The sequence below is a fragment of the Lates calcarifer genome, linkage group LG3 (genome assembly GCF_001640805.2).
Source record: "Lates calcarifer isolate ASB-BC8 linkage group LG3, TLL_Latcal_v3, whole genome shotgun sequence".
NCBI lineage: Eukaryota > Metazoa > Chordata > Actinopteri > Centropomidae > Lates > Lates calcarifer.
The window spans coordinates 8,658,456-8,679,835 of NC_066835.1; the positions used below are offsets into that span (position 1 = coordinate 8,658,456).

A 21,380-nucleotide genomic window follows, 5' to 3' on the forward strand; every position below is an offset into this window, starting at 1 on the left:
ACTTTGAGAACTGTATTATCAATGTGGTGGTTTAACCTGTTTGTTTTTGATGATACAATAATATACTTCTAGTTAAAAATAGTATGACTATTGTAAGATGACACCATTGCACAGGGTTGGTGTACTCACTTTTGTTGTATTCTATATTTGTGACATGAGTTGTGTAGCACTATAGTAAAAGTATTGTTAATCCCAATCACAGCAGTAAGGAATACAGCATTTTAGTAGTTTTTTTTATCAGTTTAAAGTCATATTTAAAATCAGTTCTCATAAATCTGTAAAAGTCAAGTATAGTATAGTATAGTATAGTAAGAGCTGTTAAAAAGGGCCTGTATTCTCGTGGACAACAAACACAACATTAGGGTTAAACTGTTCCACTAATATACATTATACTTACAGTATGTCCTGTAGTCTTTAACCTTCAAACAGGGATTGCTTCTCACAGTGAAATCTGCCATGTAGTGACTCTGTGACCTCTTGCCATCATCTGAAGACCCACAGCACACAGATGTTTAGCGTCTTTCACAACAGCTCAGCAGTCAATAGTTATGTAACTGAGAGAAAACACGCTAATCAACAATGTGTTGTTTGTCCAAGGCTCTGACATATGCCTCAAAGCTGCTAGACATACCATATGACTGGTTTTTATTGAAAAGGTGCTGTGTACTTGACTGGGCTAAGTGCACTATGGGTTAAGAAGAGCATTACTGTGTGGCAGAGTATAGGCAGTTATTAGTGCTCAGTGCCTGAGGGCGAGGAGAGAGTTACTCAGGGTGAACTCAGGGCCTTCGTTTCCCGCTATTTCCTGCCACCCTAACCTTACGATCAATAGCTCAAATAACTCCTTCACTTATGATTTACTGGGCTATGAGTTAGATAGTTAGACACAAAAACATGTGACACTGTTTGTTATAGACAATATCCACTCCTCTCAGCCTACTCCTCTGTGAATCTATACATCACTGCCACAAGGATGGCTGATTGTATAGCGTAATGATGTTAGCGCTATATGGTATTCATGTGTAACAATATAAAAGTGACCAGCTGGGGTGGTTATGAAAGCAGATGGCTCCCTCTGCTGTTGACAGCAGATAAGGTATGAAAACACTTTTTAATTTGGCAAGAGGTTTAATATACAGTACATGGTGAAAGGGTGTAAAGATACCAAGCACACTGAGGAAGAAGACAACATTTTAGAATACAGCTTGCTGGGGTAGTTAATAACTAATCAGTGCTTAATTAATCCTGTTCTTCACTCATGCAGGCTTTTTTTCAATATTACTATTTTTTCATTTGACCTGATTTGACCCCCTGTAAAAGTATGTGGATGCTAAACATTATAATCCCTGTGAAACACTGTTGTGATGGCCTAAAATGCCACTGTAAGCTGTAGCATTGAAATTCCCTTTGATTGGAATTAAACAGCATAGCTGCAAGTGCACACATATTAATCATGGGTCCTTAAAATAACCTTAAAATAACTGTGCTCCGGGTTGGTTAGACTCTAAGATACAGGCAGTTCTTTATTAGTGTTGATTAAAGTTGTTTTTACCTGATCCTTTTCAACAGTCAAGGAACCATTCAGAAAACAGGTCCTGTTTCGTCTTATCTCTGCTTACTTCAAGTGTTTAATGGGTTTTTAATTCTAACTTTAAGATAAAGAGAGAGGAGGGGTGCACTGGAGGTGTTGGGGTTAAAGTTTAGATGACTTAAATCTACCATAGGTGAGAGGAAATCTGGAGGAACTTCTCACAACAGAACTTTTGGGATAACATACAGACTGAGTTTTGGTTCTGTCTTCCTTCAAGCCTGAGCTTAGATTTGAAGGAGATCATGATGGCCAGTGGAGCTTAAAAGCTCTGGTTGTTGATATCATGCAATCCCAGCATGCAACAGTCAAAATTAAAACACCACCATATTGGCAGGAAAGCACACTGTTCAAATTACTGCCAGACATATCACTGTTAGCAGCTAACTTGACTCTTTGCTCGCGGTATTTATAAAAATTGAAAATGGTGGGTAGCTGTTGTGCTCCGGGATGCCAGAATAGTCAGGAACAAGCAAAAGGGAGAGCATTTTATCAGATTCCCAAAGATCCTGAAAGATGACAAAAATGGATTACTGGTATAAAACATGCTAGAAGCGAGCAAAAGAACTGATCACCTCATATCAGGTATAGAATCCAATGCTTCCTAAATTTAATATCTTGTTTATTTTACATGCTTTTATTACAATTTTTAACAGTTATATTTTCATAAAAGGCATTTTAGACCTATGCATCATGGTGTGGATTTTGCAGGGCCAACATGTTGGATGATGGTAATCATCTAACTGTAGCTGTCTGGATACTACAGGTCTGGAACATTGTCTGCTCCTGCTGTCTCAGTATTATTAAAAAGCACACTGGGTTATTGTAAAGGTCAGTAACGTTTAATCTATCAAATCCTGCACTATATCTTTTAATTTTCTCTGATTTAAAATGTGAACTTTGACAGCTTGAAATCAGTGCTGGTGCCGTTCATTTGTGCTCAGGCTTTTTCCTGCCAATGTGGCTTTGTAAACAAACCAAGTTATATGATGCCTGGAGCTCTATAATGTGGCAATTCAGCCATGGTCCAGTACTCAGTTTATTGAGATGTATTGGTTTTCAATGTGATTCTATCTACTAATGTGAACTAATGAAAGCATTTACTTAAGTAAAGGATAATAGATCATTTAAGAAAATTTTCATAGTCTTTCATACTGTATATAATTAAATATACAGTACAATAATAGGTAGTAAAGCTGATATCACTAATAGATCATCTGTTTTTTATTATTTAACACAATAAAGGCTATTTGCAATCCTTAAAACAGGAGCAAAGAAGCTGAGTGGCAAACTGGAGCAAAAAATTAGATTTTGTATATCTTTCTACACCATTTCACTAAGGTACTGTGTGCCACTATGCATAGTAACTGTATGATAATATGTGCCTGGGAGTCACATCTTGCAAATCCACCTCTGTATCAGGCACCTTTAGGCGCTACCAGCTGCTCAAAGTGCCACTGTTGTCTGGGGTGATGGGTGCAAGAGCGCAGGTAGAGACCTCCTGTGCTGGTTTGGGTGGCGACCCCTCTCGGGCTGCTCTGTGGTGGCCCTCCTTCCTTTACAGCCTCCAGACATAACTGAGACTGTTGGTGAACGAGTTGGCCGCTCAGCTGAAACAGAAAACAGATGCTGCGTTAATCAAACTAATTGCATGAGTATATGGTACATCAAAATAAGTTAAGTCCTCTGCCTTGCCTTTATAAACTTCCACTGGAGGCTGCTGCTGGTTGGTCTTTTGGCGGGGCAGGGAGAGAGAACTGCCCTCTCTCCTTTGATGTCCAAGCACAAAGCCCCCATCGGACCCCATCGCACTTCGCCCTCAAAGTTTAGATCGCAGTGCTGCAGTGGTTAAGAGAGACCATCCGTGTCACTGTGTGTCGCCTGCCTCTTTTCTACTTTAACCACTGAAATGTCTGTAGTCATGGTTACCTGGCTGCCTGTCCCACTGCACGGTGCTACGTTCATGGGCCCACCTTGCGGTCCCTGCCCCCGAGGGTAGTCTGCACAGCTGCCAGTCCCGACATTATACAGCTTCAAACAGGCACAAATATGACTCATCAGTCTGTCATGCCACCATTGAGCGTGTGTGTGTGTGTCTCTGTGTGTGTGTGTGTGTGTGCTACCTCGCCCGACAGTGCAGGCCTGTCCTGGGGGATGTAAAGTTGCGGATAAACCGCAGTCAGGTACCAGTGGAAGTTCCTACATCCCAGACTCCTCTTCAGTCGCAGACGCTCCATGATGTTCGGGATCTCAGACTGCTCAGAGAAAGACATTGCTCAGAGAAAGACATTTTTTATGTGATTAAGATTTCCAGCACACTCTCCAGAGCCAATCTCTTGAACAAATCCCACCCCTTACCCCCACACTCCCTCACCCACATCAGACACACACACACACACACACACACACACACCTGCCTGATGAAATGAGCCAGTGTGTCTCTCCTGTAGAAAATCTTTCTGTACGCATCCATCCAGGTGTCTGCAATGCGGATCTTGTTTCTCTGGAGCAGGTCCTGGTCTGGGAAGCGGTACGGCAGGTGATGGTGGTTGAGGTGGGCCACACGAGAGCAAGGAACCACCTCCAAGGAGCCCCCGCATGACCACACCTAGGATAACATGACCAATGAAAGGAGACTTATAACCCTGTAGTTTTTATTTTTGTGTGCCTTTTACTGTAAAACACTTAGTGAGAGTGGTTTGGGGGAAAAACTTCATTAAGGCTTTTTGTCCTCTGTTAAATTACCATATGTTTTTGCAGAAAATGTGTTATAACTATTAGAAAGAGAAGCACAGGTTGTACTATTTCTACAAGTATATGAATTTGACATGTTTTAATGGTCAGCTAAATGGTTTCATAACTTTTCGCTTGTGCATTCGCCGACCGGCCAAGACATTCCCAGACCTTCAACCTGAGATTTCCATTTGCAAAAGGCATCATGTCTCAGCACAACATTCCTGAGGCCCTAACAGAAGGCAAGTGAATCACTCAGGGGGGAAAAGCATCACCAAAATACCGTATGTGACTCTCATCTTTCATCTCTCTGTCTTGTGAGAGCGTGTGAACTAGAGGATTTAGGTGGAAAGTTGACAATAAATGCATTTTTCCTTTACCCTGATTGACAGCTCAATTTGTTCTGCCCCCCACAGCAGCATCCCAGGGTCGTAGGCTCCCACGCTTTGGAAGAAATGTCTGTCGATGACCACGACTCCGCCTCCTAATGCTGGAGTCCTGTCACAGTGGGAATTAGAATCACAAAAAATGTGAACTTCAGAATGCTATAGCTGCAGTTTACTGTACACAGACAAAGGGGTCACAGCACACAGCACTGAGGGGCCATTGAATACGGTCTCTTAAGCTTAAGGTCAATCTTGCACCCGTAAAGGGACAAAAGTATATTTAGTTGCTGTTTCCTCTTGAGGTTTTCTCAGCATTACTTCAAGTATTCTGATGTCATAAAAGCCAAGCCAAGATTATAATGTCTCATAGACTCACCGCAAAGGCCGCACAGCTGAGTCTGGGTCCTTGTCTTGCAGTGTAAGGTTTGATTCCCAGTGGAAGTCCAGTCTCCAGTCAAACACTCCTCTAACTGGCCACTGGGTGGCATTGTACTGAAAGGTCTGCCAGTCTATCACATCTATGATGGGGGACACCACTCTGGTCCTGCAGAGACACACACCACAGTCATCTAAACAGTCGTTTTTTTAAATATTCAGATTAGTCTTTTTTTTATTGACATTCATTAACTAGAGTGGCTCAGAATGAAAGTGATGTTATGAATGAGAAGTGTGGTGCTGTCAGTCAAACAGCTGGAAGAATCAGGACATTTAAAATTCTTACCCAGCCTTCCTTGTCTACATTCTCACTTATTATTCTAAGTCAGTGCGTGTGCAGTGAGGTGGGTACCATGAAAAGGAAAAATGTCTCCCCATCATTGTGCGTGCGCGTGTGCGTGTGTGTTTTTCATCACAGATATGTTTGATTGTGTTTCAGGCCATGCCACAGAGGCCAAGTGCAGAAACACGCACTGTCCTTTGTTGGGATCTGTTCTGGTTCACATATGCTATTTGAAAATATTTCCATCAAGAGGCCATGTGTGATGTGATGCTCAAAGAAAATGAAAAGATTAAGGGGGGGAGGGGGGCAAGAAATGGGAGCGGGGTCAAACATGTGGCTGAGAGAGCTGAGCGGTTGCAGATTCCAGGCCGGAGAGTTCAGCCTAATTACCTAGTCTAATTAGAGCCACGCTGCAGGCAGCCTGAGACACAAGACTGCAGCCAAATCATGAGAGCTGTGGGTTGGATACACACACAGCACATGTATACCCCTGCTTTACTAATGAGTAAGGACAACTGATAACTCTGAGCCCTCCATCCTCTCACTTCTCACAAGTGGTTCTGTCAAACAGCAGAAAGTAATGGGGAAAGACACAGAGTTTGAGCACAAGTGCTGGTTGCATTGTCCTTGGTTAAATGTTTATCTAGAGCTTCATTATTCTACATAATAAAAGTCAGACTGTCTTAATTTTTTATTTTTGGCATTTAACAAGCAGAGCTATTTAGAATTAGTGTGCTTATAGAGGAATCATGCAACGGATTAACAAGGATTTTGCTGCTGCTGTTCATTATTCTTATTAGAGTGAGTAGTACCTGTCCTGGGCCACTCTCTCCAACAGTGGCTCCAGCCAGCCTTTCTGGCACTCACAGTGGGAGTCCATGAACACCAGCACCTCCCCTGCAGCCCTGGCGGCACCCAGTGTGCGGCACCCTCCGACGCCCAGGCGCTTGGTGCTGCGAATCAAACGCACCCCATCCAGATGGGACACATACTCACTCAGGACAGTCTTCAGGTGACCTGGAACAAAGACGAGAGCATGTGGGTCAGCACTTGTCATGGATGGATGGATGGGTGGATGATGGAGATTCGTACCGTGCTGGCTCAGGTCGTCCACCAGCAGAACCTCCTGCAGATACTGTTTGGGTGCAGTATCGAGGACGCTGTGCACGGTGCGCAGGAGCGTGGACCAGGCTTCGTCCATGGAAACAGATAACAACACTCGCCGACGGAAGCGACTCGCTGTACTGCTCCCCCAAACACCTGTTAGGTTGGGGACAACGACACACTGTCAAAGCAACTCAATCTCCATTAGATACATTATTTTACAGGGGAAAACGTGTGCTTTGTCTTTTCAGTCGTGCGTTTTGGCCACTTTGCACTCACCCAGGATGGCGCGCCTCAGGTAGCCTGCGATGCAGTGAAATCCTCTCGCTGACCACCTCGTTGAACCCGAACTTCAGTACCGCAGCCTGCTCCATCTCCCTTTCCGAGCCTTCCAGGTGTAGCCGCACAGCTTTGCCCATCTCACCGTGCGTCGGTGGCGCCGGAGCTGTTGCATCCTTGCTCGCTCCGGGCAGAAGCACCTTGTATGTCCCCTTTTTCTGCGTCGGGCTTTTGGTGCCCTGCGTGGATGGCACGAATAAAAGCTGGTCTTCTTGCAGAGATTTTAGCGGGGCGAGGTCGATGCCGAGCTCTAATGCGGGGTCCCGGGAGTCCACGATGACCTCAAGGTCCAGTGGACTGGGGAACCGCTGCAGGGGGCGGCGGGGAGGGCCGGGATTCTGATGACTGTGACTTCTGTCGCGGTTTAAGAGGTCAGACAACGCCAGCGTGACGAGGGCGAATCCGAGGAGCAGCAGCCAGAGGCAGAGCATCCTCCTCCGGACAGCTGTAGCTCTGCCCCACAGCCTCATACTGGAGAGAGTGCAAAGGAGATGGGGGTTACAGCGCTCAGAAGTTAGCCCAGTGCTGTCTTAAGTTCCACATTTCTGAGCATTGCCTCAACCCTGAAGTCGACTGCATTTCACCAAAGTGATGAGAGTCCACGGTAATTATCCAACAAACAAGAAAAGAAATGATTCGCACGCATCCATCGACCCTCTGAGGAGCAGAGCTGTATCCATGGAGCCTGGGACACGAGCGACAAGACAAGGCAGGTTCAAGACAAACCCCCAACTTCTCCAAATGGTGGAGGTGCGCAGACTTTGCCTCTCATCCAGCTCATCCCGCGGTCCTAGAGCCTGCGCAAATTTGAGCTCACGCCACAGTACAACGGCACCTGACACGTCCACCTGTTCCTACACCTGTTCAATGAGCTGGTTCTCAAATCAACCTTACAAGCTCAGATGGTAACCAGGGATTAAAACGCCTTTTCAGACAAACCCTAATGTGTGGGGGAAAAAAGAGATAAACCCAAAGTCCAACTCCCACAGGGCGCACAAGAGATCAGCCAGAGTAAACAGAACTTATTGTTTTATGGTGTTTTTAATTCTGCGTTGTCATAATAAGTCTATTTAGAGGTTTGGACGTCTGTAGGACTCTGTGGTTATGGTGTCGTTATCACTCCAAAGACTTGCACAGAATCCCAAAAGTTCCTACAAGTGTTTTTAATTGAGAAATGGCATATTTTTCTACCAGCAACGACAGCACGTTATAGGCTAAATAAAGTCCACATTGCAGTGGAATGAGCCAGTGTGTGTGTGTTTTTTATATTTCCTCCCACTTTGTGTGAGAAAAAAAAGGGCTGCTCGGTGCAGGCGTCTCCCCGGTGCGTCACACATCAAAGATGCTCTCTCCGGCCAGCTGGCGACGGGCCTCGTGGTCCCATGACCGTCTGTCGGTGCCGGGAAGCGGGGCGGTCGCAGCTTCGATCTCCCCTGTTCTCCGAGGAGATCTTGGCACCCGGGGCTGCTGTTTTCAACCGAATAGAGACACAAAAAAACCCTCCATCGTTCCCAGTCTGACTCTCTCTTTTTTTTTCTCTCTCTCTCTCTCTTGCTCTTTGACAAATGGAAAACTGCATAGTTCTGTTTTGTCATAAACTTGTTTTTCCCTACTGTATCCCACTGCAGATGGTTTTAGCACAGCCCTTCACAGCAAGTGGCACCAATCTTAGAGTGTAAACAAGAAGTTTAAGGAGGGGGAAATGCCCAACAGTCATGTAAGGATTTCAATGGAAAACGCCTAATAATTTCCTAATCTGTTTTCCAAGTGACCTCAGGGTGATATTTTCTTTATGACTACGGCCAACAGGAGGTCAGACTGTACCCAATTTTTTCTCCACCACATCCCTACAAAATGAGGACCTTCTGCTTCTGAGCTGTGAAAGGCCACTGCATGCAACTTGGCAGGACAGACTGTGGAGCTTTGAAGCCAGTTTTGGCTGCAGTCAAGACACCAGTTCCCATTCCTGTTGTTGTTGGTGGTGGTGGTGATGGAGCCAGTGCTGCTGATGCTGCTGCTGCTGCTGGTGGTGGTGGTGGTTGTGGTGACTGTCTGGCAGCCCTTGTGTCTGAGTGAGTGGGTGGGATCTGAAGCTCCTTCCCTTCCTCCCATCATACACAAAAGACACCCCCCACCCCCGGTCAGGATGACAGGGCAGACTGGCTTCTCAGGATTATGATTACAGTACACAGAGCAGGGTGGAGGGACACCTGGAGAGACAGAGAGAGGGGCAAGTTGAAAGAACAAAAAGGGAGGGGGTTCAGAGGGCAAGAAAAGAGAGCAAGATGAGGGTGTTGTAAAAGAGGGTGGAAATGAAAGAGAGACAAGGAAGATCAGAGAGGCAGAGAGAGAGAGAGAGTTAGAAATGACCGGCTCCTGACTTCTGTGTTCTTGTGGGAATATGTTTATAAGCCTAAGATTGAAAAGGAAAGAAGGTCTTCATGTATTTCCAGTGCTGCACAGTGAACACTCCCATATGTTCCGTTCCACAGCCAAAACACACACACACACACACACACACACACACACAGAATTGAAGTTTCCATTGCCAGCACATTTTCAGACACACACATTAACACCAAAGGAACATGGACACACACACAGAGAGAGAGACACACACATAAACACACACTGAGAAGGTCCAGGGTCCTGTCCACATTCCCGGGAATGTGCCTGCATTCCACCACCCGACTAGAAGCCAGAGCTGTAAATGAGAAGGCACGACAAGTACTCGCATGCGTCCTCCTCTGTCTCTCTCCCTCTCTCTCTCAAACACACACACAGAGGCGCACACATAGAGAAAGACGGGGAGGGAGGGAGGGAGGGCGAAAGAGAGAAAAACAGAGAGAGAGAGAGAGACAGAGAGAGAGAATAAAATAATAAATCAGAGAGATAATTGACTGGACGGTGCATTTTTTGGGTTGTTGTTCATTCATGTTTCACATATTCATAGTCCTCTGTCTAGGCTGAAAAGGAGAAGAAAGAGAGAGAGAGGACACACACACACACACACACACACACACACAGACGAGAGAGAGAGAGAGAGAGAGAGAGAGAGAGAGAGAGAGAGAGAGAGATTCAACTAAAACAACTGATTACTCTACATCGATGAATAGAATATTAACCGCAGATTATGATGTCTACTGGGATTTGTAGTCTTCTTTGACAGTAAACTCAATATCTCTGGGTTTTGGATTGTTGGTCAGACACGGCAAGACATTTCAGAAAGTTTCCTTTGGGTCTGGAAAACTCTGATAGGCATTCTGCATTACTTACCGACATATTATAGATTTGGAGATGATCAGTTAATCGAGAAAATAATCGATAGATAAACTGAATGGGTAGTTGCAGCCCGAGTGGAAAGGAATGTGCAGTTTAAAGTAGGCTATCTATTGTTTACTTAATGTTGCTTTCTTATTCAAAATGAATAATCAGTTATATGTAATGAAGTTTTGGTAATAATCTAATAACAATGGTGTCTATCAAATCTGTGGAGTGGCCCCACCATCTTTTTCAGTTTTACAGCAGGATGCATAAGAAGCTGCGGAGTGGTGCTGCCCCCTACTGGACAATGAGCGGTACTGATGTTCACTGAAGTTTTTATTTATTTATTTATTTATTTATTTTTTCACATTATTTCGTGGTTATTTGACAAAAACATTCTTAACTCAGGGACCATCCTCTAATTTTACTCGCGAACTCTCGAGCACATCTCGTGGCCTTCATCCTAGATACAGTTTGTTGCTATGGAAGAAGAATGAATGAACTAGAAGAACCGTCAAGTTCAACATTTGAAGTTTTGTTTCCTAGATCATCAGTCATGTTTCCCAGTATGCTTCGCGATTAACATTTATACTGTTAGCACGTGAACACTTATGAAAACAATTAAGTGTGTTTAGCATGTTTTGCTGCCGCCTGACTGACTTAACCAGTCCCTAATGAAACATAAATGTCAGTGGCATGTGAACAGCAAATTCTATTAGCCCTTCAGATCGTTATTTAATATCTGTATGGTTAAATAACGTAAGTTTGATCTAACAGCTCTTTTACAACACTATGGATTTGATTTCCAAATATCTGAATCGATTAGATGAAGTGGAGGACAAGGCTTTATAAATCATTCATCATTTATGTATTATCATCTGTAATCATGTATTGGAGCATATGGAAATCGTCGTAATCACCACATTGGGTTTTGAGTAACCATATAGTTATTTATAATGTGTTCCAGATAGTTCAGCTTTGCTGGCAATCATACGGGGAAATTGAATTTATTCTTTTATGATGATTAGGTTGCTGTCTGATGTTTCAAAGGTTTTTTGTCTTTCATTATTTTCCATTAGGATCTTTCATCTGAATTCAACTCGTGACAAAACAGCAACCCCAAATATTGTCTACATCCACACACAGCTTTCAGTTTTTAAATTAAAATGTCTTGATATGTTTTGAAGCTAGATGATTTGTTTACAAAGAGCTGTATCATACAGCAAAAGCAATGTTTTCCTTGACTTTTGAGCACAAATACAAAGTGTCGTGTTTGCACCTTTGCTGCAATTTCCAAACTCTCCTTGTGACAGCAGAGGACCCGCTGAAATAACGGCGCTAATCACATGTAGGACTGTGTTGAAAACGAACACGACCTGGGCTGTGGATAATCATGCGTTTTACTTCTGTTTTTTTTTTTTTTTTTTTTTTTTTTTTTTGTGCGAGTGCTGCTGAGCTGTGGCGCAACCTGCCCACAGCTGTACTCAGGAGTGGTTTGTCTCACCATGACACAGCTCGATCTGACGAATGGATCAAATAATTCACTCATCTGGTCAGCTGTCACACGAGGGTTGAACGAAAACATAAGTCACAATTAAACAATATATCTATAGTACACTATAGTCGGTTATTACATTATATTTAATATGATTCTGCTCATTTAGACACGTGGTCAATGTATGTTCGTCCTTTTTATTTAACATCTTTATCTGTTCAGGCAGAGAAACTCATAAAATAGGGGTCGAGTTTTCTGCTTTAAAGTCCAACAAAACTCAATTTATTTGGATATTTAACTAAAACAATATTTATTTTTAGTTTATCATGTTAAGAATCACATGTTGAGTGCAAAAATTAGGGGGATTTATCTTCGACATTTTACTGCAGCATCAAGTCACAGTTTATAAACGACATTACACACATACACATTTTAAAATGGGCAAACAATAAATGAGTAAGAAAACAGAGGTGATCATATAGCCTTTGTTATGCAGTGAACAGCCCGGTAACTTTGGATTATTGGATGAATAAACGCCCTTTCGAATTAAAAGCCTCCTTAATTTCTTATCAAAGATGAGTTACAGGGCAGAGGGGGGGTAGGGGCGCGTGCAAGTAGGATGTCATCTCATCTCTCATGAGTTTCCTGCGTCCAGGAAACTAATGAGTGATGAGATGTGTCTTGTTAGGAAACATCACATGTTTGTGCGCTCAGCGGGCCCCCAGATTAAATTATTGAACATCAGGACAGGCAAGAGGAGAGAGCTGGGAGAGCTGGACGAGCAGAGAGTGGGGACGAGCTCTGTCGCTGCAGAGATACGTTATACTTGTTTGTTGGAAGGTGGATATTGGCTGTTTTTGTGTTTTTTGGAGAGTTTTTTTCTGTCTTTCTGCTGAATGGTGGAAATGGAAGCCTTGCCATATATTTTTCTTTTGGCTTGTGCCTGCTTTGTTTATGGAGCTGATGGACGCAAAAGTAAGTTGTGCTGCTTTAAAGTTGGACAGTCATCTGCTCTAACTGAGGTCAGTTATCACATAGTTGTGCTGTAAACCTATAGAGGACTAGGCACAGACTCAGGGATTTACTAAATGTCTTTGCTTAAATTTAAACATTCAAACTGAAACTACACAATCGCTGTAATCATGTGTGTTGTGATTAATATACATAATGTGGCGCAGTAGTTATTAAGTATTTAATCGACTCTTGATATTGGATATTTCTTATTATCTGTCCTGTCATCAGCCGCTCTGCAGGCAGAGTCCCATGAGCTTAATTAAGGCATGTGCTCTGGCTGTCTTCCTCCGGTCAGACTGCCTCTGAATCGCAGACATTCATTCAGAAAATAGAAAAATGTTTTACACAAAGGAAACCATTTGAAATCCATGAAAAAAATACATCTTAACCATGAAAAGACCAACGAATTCCGCTTACAGTGATGTCCAGCTGGGGTCACACTGGATTATAAGAAGAGAGAGAAAAAAATAAGTATCGGACAATTCAAGTAAATATTTTTTATGATTTGACTTTCATTTAAAATGTAGTAAAAGATAAAGTGCATATTTTGGTTTAGAGAGTCTGTCTTTGTCATGGCACGAGCTGATTATCCGCGCAGATGTTTGCTGTTCCCACAGATATGTGCAGTCTTTTTCATTTAATCAAATTACATAGACGGTAATTTGTTGTTCTCGTCTGCCATCCATATTTGAACGTCAAACATATGTCAGTCACGCTTAAGTCTAAATTAAAAGGAGAGTCTGAAACAAAGCTATAGAGAGCGAGTCAATTGATAGACTAATTGCATCAGATAAATAACTTCATGATGATAATAAATGTATAAAGCCTAAGGCCGGGCATCATTATGTGTTCGGTATAATTACCATCATCACATCATATCCTTGGGATTAAAATATTATTCCAAATTTTTCACACTTTCTTTTCTTCTTTTTTTTTCTTGGAGTGACTTTATCTCCAGTGCTGGATGTATTGTGGTCTTTAACTTTCCTTCAGCAGTCAGATAGAGTTTGTACTGAAATATTTCATTTCAAGCTACCATCTGAGAGAAACCTGATTTCATTCCTTATTATTTGACTTTGGACTTGAGATTTTTTTTTTTTTTTTCAGAGGGGTTTTTATAGATTCATTGTTTATTCATTGTTCATTATTCAGAAATGTCATGATAAAAAAAGAAATTTAAAAACAAACTGAGAAGTCTATTATTCAAAGCCAACTTGCAAGTTTGCAGACATGAATGAAAACTATTTAAAAGCTACTCTTGAGATAATTAGTGACATTAGATAAGCAGAAAGTTACCTTGAATTACAATAATGCAAGAAATTATTTTTTCTGTAATTTCCTCCAAAACAAAGGTAAGGAAAATTTTAGAAAATTAAATGTCAGTTTCCTCCAGTGATCTTCACAGGTCATTTTAAGGAGCCTGGGAGTCTTTGATCGTGCTTTGATCTCTTTCTCCAGCATATAGTGACATGTTCCCCCACAAGCATGATGTAGCAGGAAAGTTTCCTTTTCCAATCCCACCAATCCCTGGCTGGGATCCTGACACCAACCCGTGGGATGCTTACCTCTACCCACCACTAAGCCCGAAGCCGAAGGAGCTCATGCACCGAAGAGGTGAGTGGGGTCATTTTTTCGCCTCTCTAAAATGTAATATTATGTTTTTAGTTGCTAACCTCGAACGTCACCCCTCTGCAGGTAAACCCACAGTTCATCTGACCAGTGACAGTCCAGCTCTGAACGGCTCTTGCATTTCCTTCACTGCCAAGCTTGAGTATCCTCCGTGCCAGAAGGAAGATGCCAATGGGGATCTTGTCTGGGATGAGCACTGTGAGGACGGTACGGAGCTGGAGGCCTCAGGTGCTGCCAAAAAGCCAGGCCAGGCCCACGCCCCCCAAGTACATTATATCAAATTCGACCACAAAACACCTTTGTGCCATATAATAAAGCCAATTTATATCATTCTTTCAACAAAAACACCACCGCAGGAGTATTGTAGTAAAATATGGGAACCCAAACACACTTGAAGCTGTTTTACTTCTTGGCCACGTGGGGGCAGCAGAAAAAAATGTAAACACAATACTGACAAATATTATCTTATAAAGTATGGTGAACATGTTGTTAGCAAACAGTTGCCTTTTTACATATCCAGTGGACAAAGAGAGACATTAGCTTTGATTTGGAGTCATGTTTTTGGCCACCCAAGGAATGTAAGTCAAATATCTACTCTCTTTTTTTTTTTTTTTTAGCTCTTTTTGGTCTGTTTAACTGTTAAATGTGCCACAATGTTCACCAGTTTGTCATATGGCTGCTGTTTGGTGTGTAATCAGGGGTAGTGAGACTAAACCAAAACAATAAAGCTGTAACCCATAAATTCAAAACAATGCGCTGAAAGAGGCTAAATTAGTGTGTCTGAAGGGAATCGCAAGGTTGGGAGATAATTATCTCTGGATTTTGTTGCTAGGAGCAACGTCTTTCATATTACATGTACTCATTGCTCGATTTTTTAAATAAAAATTTGAACTGGTGCAGCTTTAAATTTTCTAGTTCTTAAATAGCACACATTTTTTTACTGTACTCTCTTCTGTGCAGCCAATGGACAGGTTCGCTCTGGCTATGTGTACAACTGGACTTCTTGGTTGGATGACTACGGCTTTGGAAAGTGTACCGACACAACAAAATGCAATGTGTTCCCTGATGGGAAGCCCTTCCCTCAGAGCAATGATTGGAGACGCAAGAGCTATGTCTACGTGTGGCACACAATGGGTGAGACACACAGGTCCACAGATTAGCACACATGCATACACAGATACAAAGTAAGAAACTTTTTTATTTTCTCTATTCATATTCTCTGTTTGTCCTAGGTCAATACTATGAGACATGTGATGGCTCATCCTCAAGCGTGACCATCAACACCACCAACATCCCACTGGGGGCAGACGTCATGGAGGTCATGGTCTACAGGAAGCGTGAGCGCAGGAAGTACAGTCCCCTCACCACTGACAACACCGTCTTCTATGTCACAGGTGTGTACATGTTTCAGCCAAGCAGACAGATACAAACACAAGGAGAAACCCAGAGAATTAATTATTTATCACTCCCTTAGACAAGATCCCGGTGGCAGTCAACATCTCCCAAAGGGCTGCGGTCAACCAGTCTAAGAATGTTTTCTTCCGCGGTGAGGACGTGGTCTTCAAAGTCCAGCTTCATGACCCCAGTGGCTACCTCAAAACCGCCGCCTCCATTGATTACATCTGGGACTTCAGAGATGGCAACCAGCTGGTGACCCACCGTGAAGTGACCACACACACCTACAGCACACTGGGGACCATGAGTGTGAAGCTGATAGTGGAGGCGGCATTCCCTGTGGAGTGTCCACCAGCTGCCTCTACCTCGACTCCACGGAGTGCCACGTCACCACCTCCTACAGGTGCTGGACAGAGAAGATTTAATGGGCAAAGTTACTGTACATGTATTTTGAGGGGATTATTCTAATTATATTCTGCTTTCAGTGTATTCATTTCAGTTTCTCTTTTAAACATCACCAACAGGGGGCGCAAGAGTAGAAACAAAAAAGAAATTCAATGGTGCCTTTAAAGTTAAAGGAACATGTCAACATTTTGGGGAAATATGCTTGCTTTCTTGCAGAGAGTTAGATTAGAAAACTGATATCACTCTCTGGTTTCTAAGTTAAATACGAAGCTATAGCTAGCAGACAGTTAGCTTAGCTTGGCATAAAGACCAGAAACAGAGGGAAACAGTTACCCTGGCTCTATCCTATGGGGAGAAAAATCTACCTACCAGCATTAAACTCATACGTTATTGTTTGTTTAATCTGTCTAAAAAAAAAAGGTAAAAAGGACAAATTGTGGTTTTACAAGAGGTTACATGCTGGACAATTTCTTGCCCAGGTGCAGTGACTTTTTGGTAGGGATTAAACAAAAAAGATGTAACATTTTAATTAGTGAGCCTAAGAGGGGGTAGCAAGCATATTTTTGAACTTTGGAGAAAGCTATGCTAGCTGTTCCCATATGTTTCCAGTCTTTATGTTAAGCTAAGCAAAAGCAAAACCAAAAATCTCCTGGCTGTAGCTTTATATCTAGTGTACAAATATGAGTGTGGTATTGATCTTCTTACATAACTCTTAGCAAGAAACACAAGCATGGTTCCAAAATTTCAAATGTTTCCTTTAAACTGCCCCAAAAATATTAACCTCTATGTTTAGATAGGGCCATATGTAGGCACTTCATTATAAAAATAAATAAATAAATAAATAAAAGCTTTTCAGCTGCTGTTGTGCTGATCTTTAAAGATGCTGCCCTTGATGCATTGGTCCAGTTGACTATGGATGTCTCTAGCTATGCACATAGTTTTAGTTTTATTTGCCTGGGTTTTGAGATATCTGTGGCAAATCAAATTTTTAGGGATTGTTCAGCCACTATTTCTTCTGACAGTAGTAGTAGTAATAAGAAAAACTCACACTATGGGAAGAGTGGAGGCAGAAATCATTTCAATGGAAACAAAATATCTCAAAATTCGAGCAAACAAAGCCAAAGGTATGTGCATGACTAGATTACACCAGTAGAAAGATAAAAGGAAATGATGAGAGACAGAGAGAGACAGAGAGAAACAGGCTCTCCTGTCCTGGTCTGGACACCAACCAGAGAAATTGCATTTCATAGTTGGTGGCCAGGTGAGGTAGACTATTTTCTCTAAACCAAAGAAAGTGGTCTTTCTTTGGTTCAAAGACCATTTTCTCACATAAGAAAAAACCAAGAAAAGGACCATTTTTACTGCTGTTACACAACTTCATTTGTCCTTCATTTTGAGCTTGATGGAGAAAACAGAGATATTAGTACCTTTCCAATCATAGATCATTATAAAGTTAAATCACAATGCAGAGATGTATCTGATCATCAAATCAGTCATACTGTATCTATATTGCCTGTCTTTCTCCAGCAACTCCAACACATCCACCTGGTACTCACGCCGTTACTATCAAGATGGAGACCACACAGGGTGAGCTTTCACAGCTAACAGCGTGTTTTTGTCTGTTTATGTGTGTATGACAGAGAAAGAGAGCGGGACAGACAGGGGAGGAGCATGTGCTTCTGAACAGAAGCTTATTGAATTTTAAAAATCAATATTTCATACATACAAGCTTGTTTTTTTGTTTTTTTTCTATTTCAGCGTCACGCACCACCCGCCAGCCCCTCCCCTCCTCCTCTCCCACTGCCACAACAGGTTTGCCAACCACAGAGCCCCTCCCCCCTACTGTTGCCAGTGTGACCCCAGACTCCAACCCCACCACCCTGGCCTGGCTCCGCGCCAGACGCCTCAACAGCAATGAGTGTTTCCGCTACGCCCATGGAACCTTCATGGGTAACATCACCATTATTGGTAAGAGGGAGGCTACTGTTTCACTGCAACCTGATGACATATCACTGAAATATCTCAACAACTATTGAACAGGTTGCCACGACATTTTACAGACATCCAAATAATTCATCAGAATGAAGTGCAATCATTTCATCTAGTGCCATCATCAGTTCAAAATTTGAATTTGTCCAACACTTTTTTGTACAAACACTGGCAAAACTAATGACATTTCCACTTTGTATTTTGTGTCATTTGCTAATTAGCAAATATTAGCATGCTAATTCTCGCACATAGTAAACATTATAAACATTATACCAGTGAAACACCAGCATTATCGCTTTGAACATGTTAACATGGCATTAGCATTTGGTTTAAACCACTGCAGTGCCTACACAGCCACACAAAGACCACAGAGCCACCAGCCTGGCTTGAAAATCTTAGGGATATGGGAAGGATAAAGGGTACATTATTGTTTAAATATAGTCAAATTATCTACTCTTCTGAGATTTAAATGTAACACGCATCCCTACTTTTCAGTTTAACCCTCAAATAAACAAGTAAACAACTGAGAGTAGACAAGTGTCTTTGTTGTGCAGCTGTTAAAGAAAAGCCAGCTCCACTGAGCAGAACAGAGCTCCAGTCACTGAGTCAGCAGGGCAAACAGCCAGTCAGTCGTTCTCTTACAAAACTGAAGCTGGGCTTTTGTGTCCAAAGTTGAATTCTATGGTGATTTTTGATATCTATAAATAGAAAACAAAAATCATTTTCATATACTGTTCTAATGTACTATAATGTTTTGTTTTTTTCCTTAAAACCTGTCTTTGTGGAGTCATACACACACACACACTCCACCAAAACCTTTAAGATGATTTCGTGTCTAAAACCAGCTGCATTAATCTGTCCTGAGCAGAGCCCAAACACCCTCTGAACAGCCAGCCAAACAGTCGCATTGTGGACGTGTCAGCTGCCCGAGTGACCAAAACTGACATCAGCTTCCTGGTTAAGTGTCTGGGCAGGTGAGTGTATATTCATTTTATGATTTATTGTATTTGAATGTCCAACATTGCATCTCTAAATTTCATTTACATTTCTCGCTCATAAAAAGAAATCAATGCAACACAGGGATTGATGTCTTTCAGTTAAATGGGACATAAATAATTTATAACAGTTACAGAATTGATGCAGAGAAACTTTTACAATTATGGTAGATGGACATGGAAATTAGAGATTTATTAGATAATCTAGTCAAGTCATAACATAATATAAAGTACTGTAATAGTATTACTGTCTTGTCATTGCTTTCTGGCTTCAGCACAAAATGTTTTGCATCACTGGTGGTTTATATGCAGAGCTGGAAATAGGTGAATATTTCCAATCCCTGCAGATGTAATAATGCATATTTGTGCTATGGCACATTTAAAAAATCTTAAAGAAAAAATAGGTTTTTAGAAAAAGACAAAGTTTAGATTTTTTTCATCTCTCATGCTCAGCATCCCCACTTCGGCCTGCACCATAGTGTCAGACCCCAGCTGCACTCAGGTGCGTAACATCAAGTGCGATGATGTGCCGCCCACATCAGAGTGCGAGGTGCATCTGAGGCGAACGTTTCTGGAACCGGGCACCTACTGTGTCAACATCACCCTGGAGGATTCCAGCAGCCTGGCCCTCGCCAGCACCACTGTCACCATCAACAAGTCCCAGGACCCACCTGGTTAGTGGCACATACAGAGCAGTATGGTTTTAAATCCCATGCAAGTTCACAAATTTGTAATTTTTTTTAATATGCGGTCTCATTTCAACTCATTCAGATTGATGTCTGACTGTGGTTCTGTCTGTCCCTCTCAACGCTGTTCTCTGTCCCTGTAGTGTCCAAGAGTCCTCACACTGCAGAGGTGGTCCTCTCCTCAAGTGCTGTGCTGGTGGCTGTCTTTGCATTCATTGCCTACCTAGTCTACAGGTGAGTAATAGTATATACACACCATCCTGTAGCATGAGGACATTAACAGATTCCCAAAAACATACAACTGAGTAGTCCTAAGGTTTGGGCTTCCACATACACAATAAATATGCAACTGTCATTAACAAATATTCCTCTCTCTTCCCTCCTCTTATCTTTTTATCATTATTACCTCACTTTTCTCCCTCTCCCCAGGCGTTACAAGGTGTACCGACCCATTCGTAGGTCACTGGTGGAGGACGCCTGTGGCCATGCCGGGGTCGGCGGTCGCATGGTCCGCCTGAGGGAGGCACTCTTCCCCTCCAGTGAGGAGAGCCGTCACCTGCTGACAGAGAGGCGCCCCCTGTAGGTTGTATAGAGCTACACCAAATCACTTCTGCCCTGAAAGGCAAAAATACTGAAGAAAAATCATGACTGCCTTATGCCAATCTAAGCAAAAGCTGAATCATTAAAAAGTCAAGATAGAAGGAATAGATTTGTTTGTGTGTGTGTGTGTAAAGAAAAAAAGTGAATAACAATCATGTCTTGTTTTTGTCTTAATTTAGTTGTTTAAAAGTGTTGGCAACATCAAATGGCTAATGCTACAGCAGTATGTCACTGGTAGATGGTTAACTAAAAAAGGTGTTAAATATCCGACTGAGGCACTGTTCCCTTTGATCTCAGTGTTGGGCGAAGTAGTTGCTAGGAGATCAATTGGGTTCAAGTCATGGCTGTTTTTTGATCAAAAGAAATGCTTTTGTGCAGATTTTGTGCCAAGCACCGCTTTACAAACAGTCTACAGTTTAGTATGAAATTCTTGAGATGGTTTTCTGATTTAAAATTTACAGTGCACTTGCTCTTGTTCAGTTGAGTGAATTAAAATGGACATTTAAGAATGTTGCACTCAAAAGCTAAACTAAGGACTTCAGTGGAAAATTGACATGACTATAATAAAGAATGTGAACTAACCACTCAGACACCTTTGTCTATGTCTATAAAGGTGAATTCTTTTTATCAACTTTAAGTAAAATTGTTGCCCTACAATCATATCACAGAAGCACTGCAGAACATTGGCTGTGGCCCAAATCCATATTACATTCTTATTCTAAGCAGGTCTTCAGTGTGCATAGTGTGTTCACAATATAAAATGGACAAAATAAAGAAAACTTAAAAATAATAATAAGCTCAGAACAGCTCAGAAAACAAAACATCTATTAAATTCTTCAAAAACATTTTGCAGGTTGCTACTTCCAAGCCATAGTAGTTTTAACTGCAAAGAATGTATATTAGAAGAAAATAGTTTGTAGTGTACTGTATGCTGTTTGGGATACAGCTCTATAGAACATACTGCCAAATCACAGAATCAACTGTCAAGGTACTTTCTGCAAGTTTTAACAAGAACAAAAACCACTGTGTCATTTCACAAA

At 42.1% G+C, this 21,380-nt stretch overlaps 2 protein-coding genes across 3 annotated transcripts; one reads left to right on the forward strand and one right to left on the reverse strand.

Annotated features, from left to right (window-relative positions):
• Window positions 1–1,108: 1,108 nt before the first annotated feature.
• LOC108877130 (polypeptide N-acetylgalactosaminyltransferase 15) lies at window positions 1,109–8,228 on the reverse strand. The gene is given in 11 exon segments (XM_018667087.2): window positions 1,109–3,198; window positions 3,284–3,427; window positions 3,518–3,619; window positions 3,712–3,843; window positions 4,002–4,196; window positions 4,702–4,819; window positions 5,084–5,251; window positions 6,238–6,442; window positions 6,518–6,623; window positions 6,625–6,685; window positions 6,809–8,228. Coding segments are annotated over 11 exon segments (1,953 nt in total). The 5' UTR covers window positions 7,339–8,228; the 3' UTR covers window positions 1,109–3,006.
• A 4,088-nt stretch (window positions 8,229–12,316) lies between these two features.
• gpnmb (glycoprotein (transmembrane) nmb) lies at window positions 12,317–20,930 on the forward strand. Of its 2 annotated transcripts, none has more exons than XM_018666957.2 (12): window positions 12,317–12,602; window positions 14,100–14,255; window positions 14,337–14,498; window positions 15,231–15,404; window positions 15,503–15,664; window positions 15,745–16,068; window positions 17,598–17,657; window positions 17,829–18,038; window positions 18,928–19,033; window positions 19,508–19,728; window positions 19,884–19,974; window positions 20,170–20,930. In XM_018666957.2, the coding sequence occupies exons 1-12, from the start codon at window positions 12,524–12,526 to the stop codon at window positions 20,321–20,323; spliced, it is 1,899 nt and encodes a 632-aa protein (XP_018522473.1). In that variant the 5' UTR covers window positions 12,317–12,523; the 3' UTR covers window positions 20,324–20,930. The 2 variants fall into 2 exon arrangements, with proteins under 2 accessions (XP_018522473.1, XP_018522482.1); XM_018666966.2 differs by having other exon boundaries at window positions 12,319–12,602; window positions 14,337–14,477.
• Window positions 20,931–21,380: the final 450 nt, after the last annotated feature.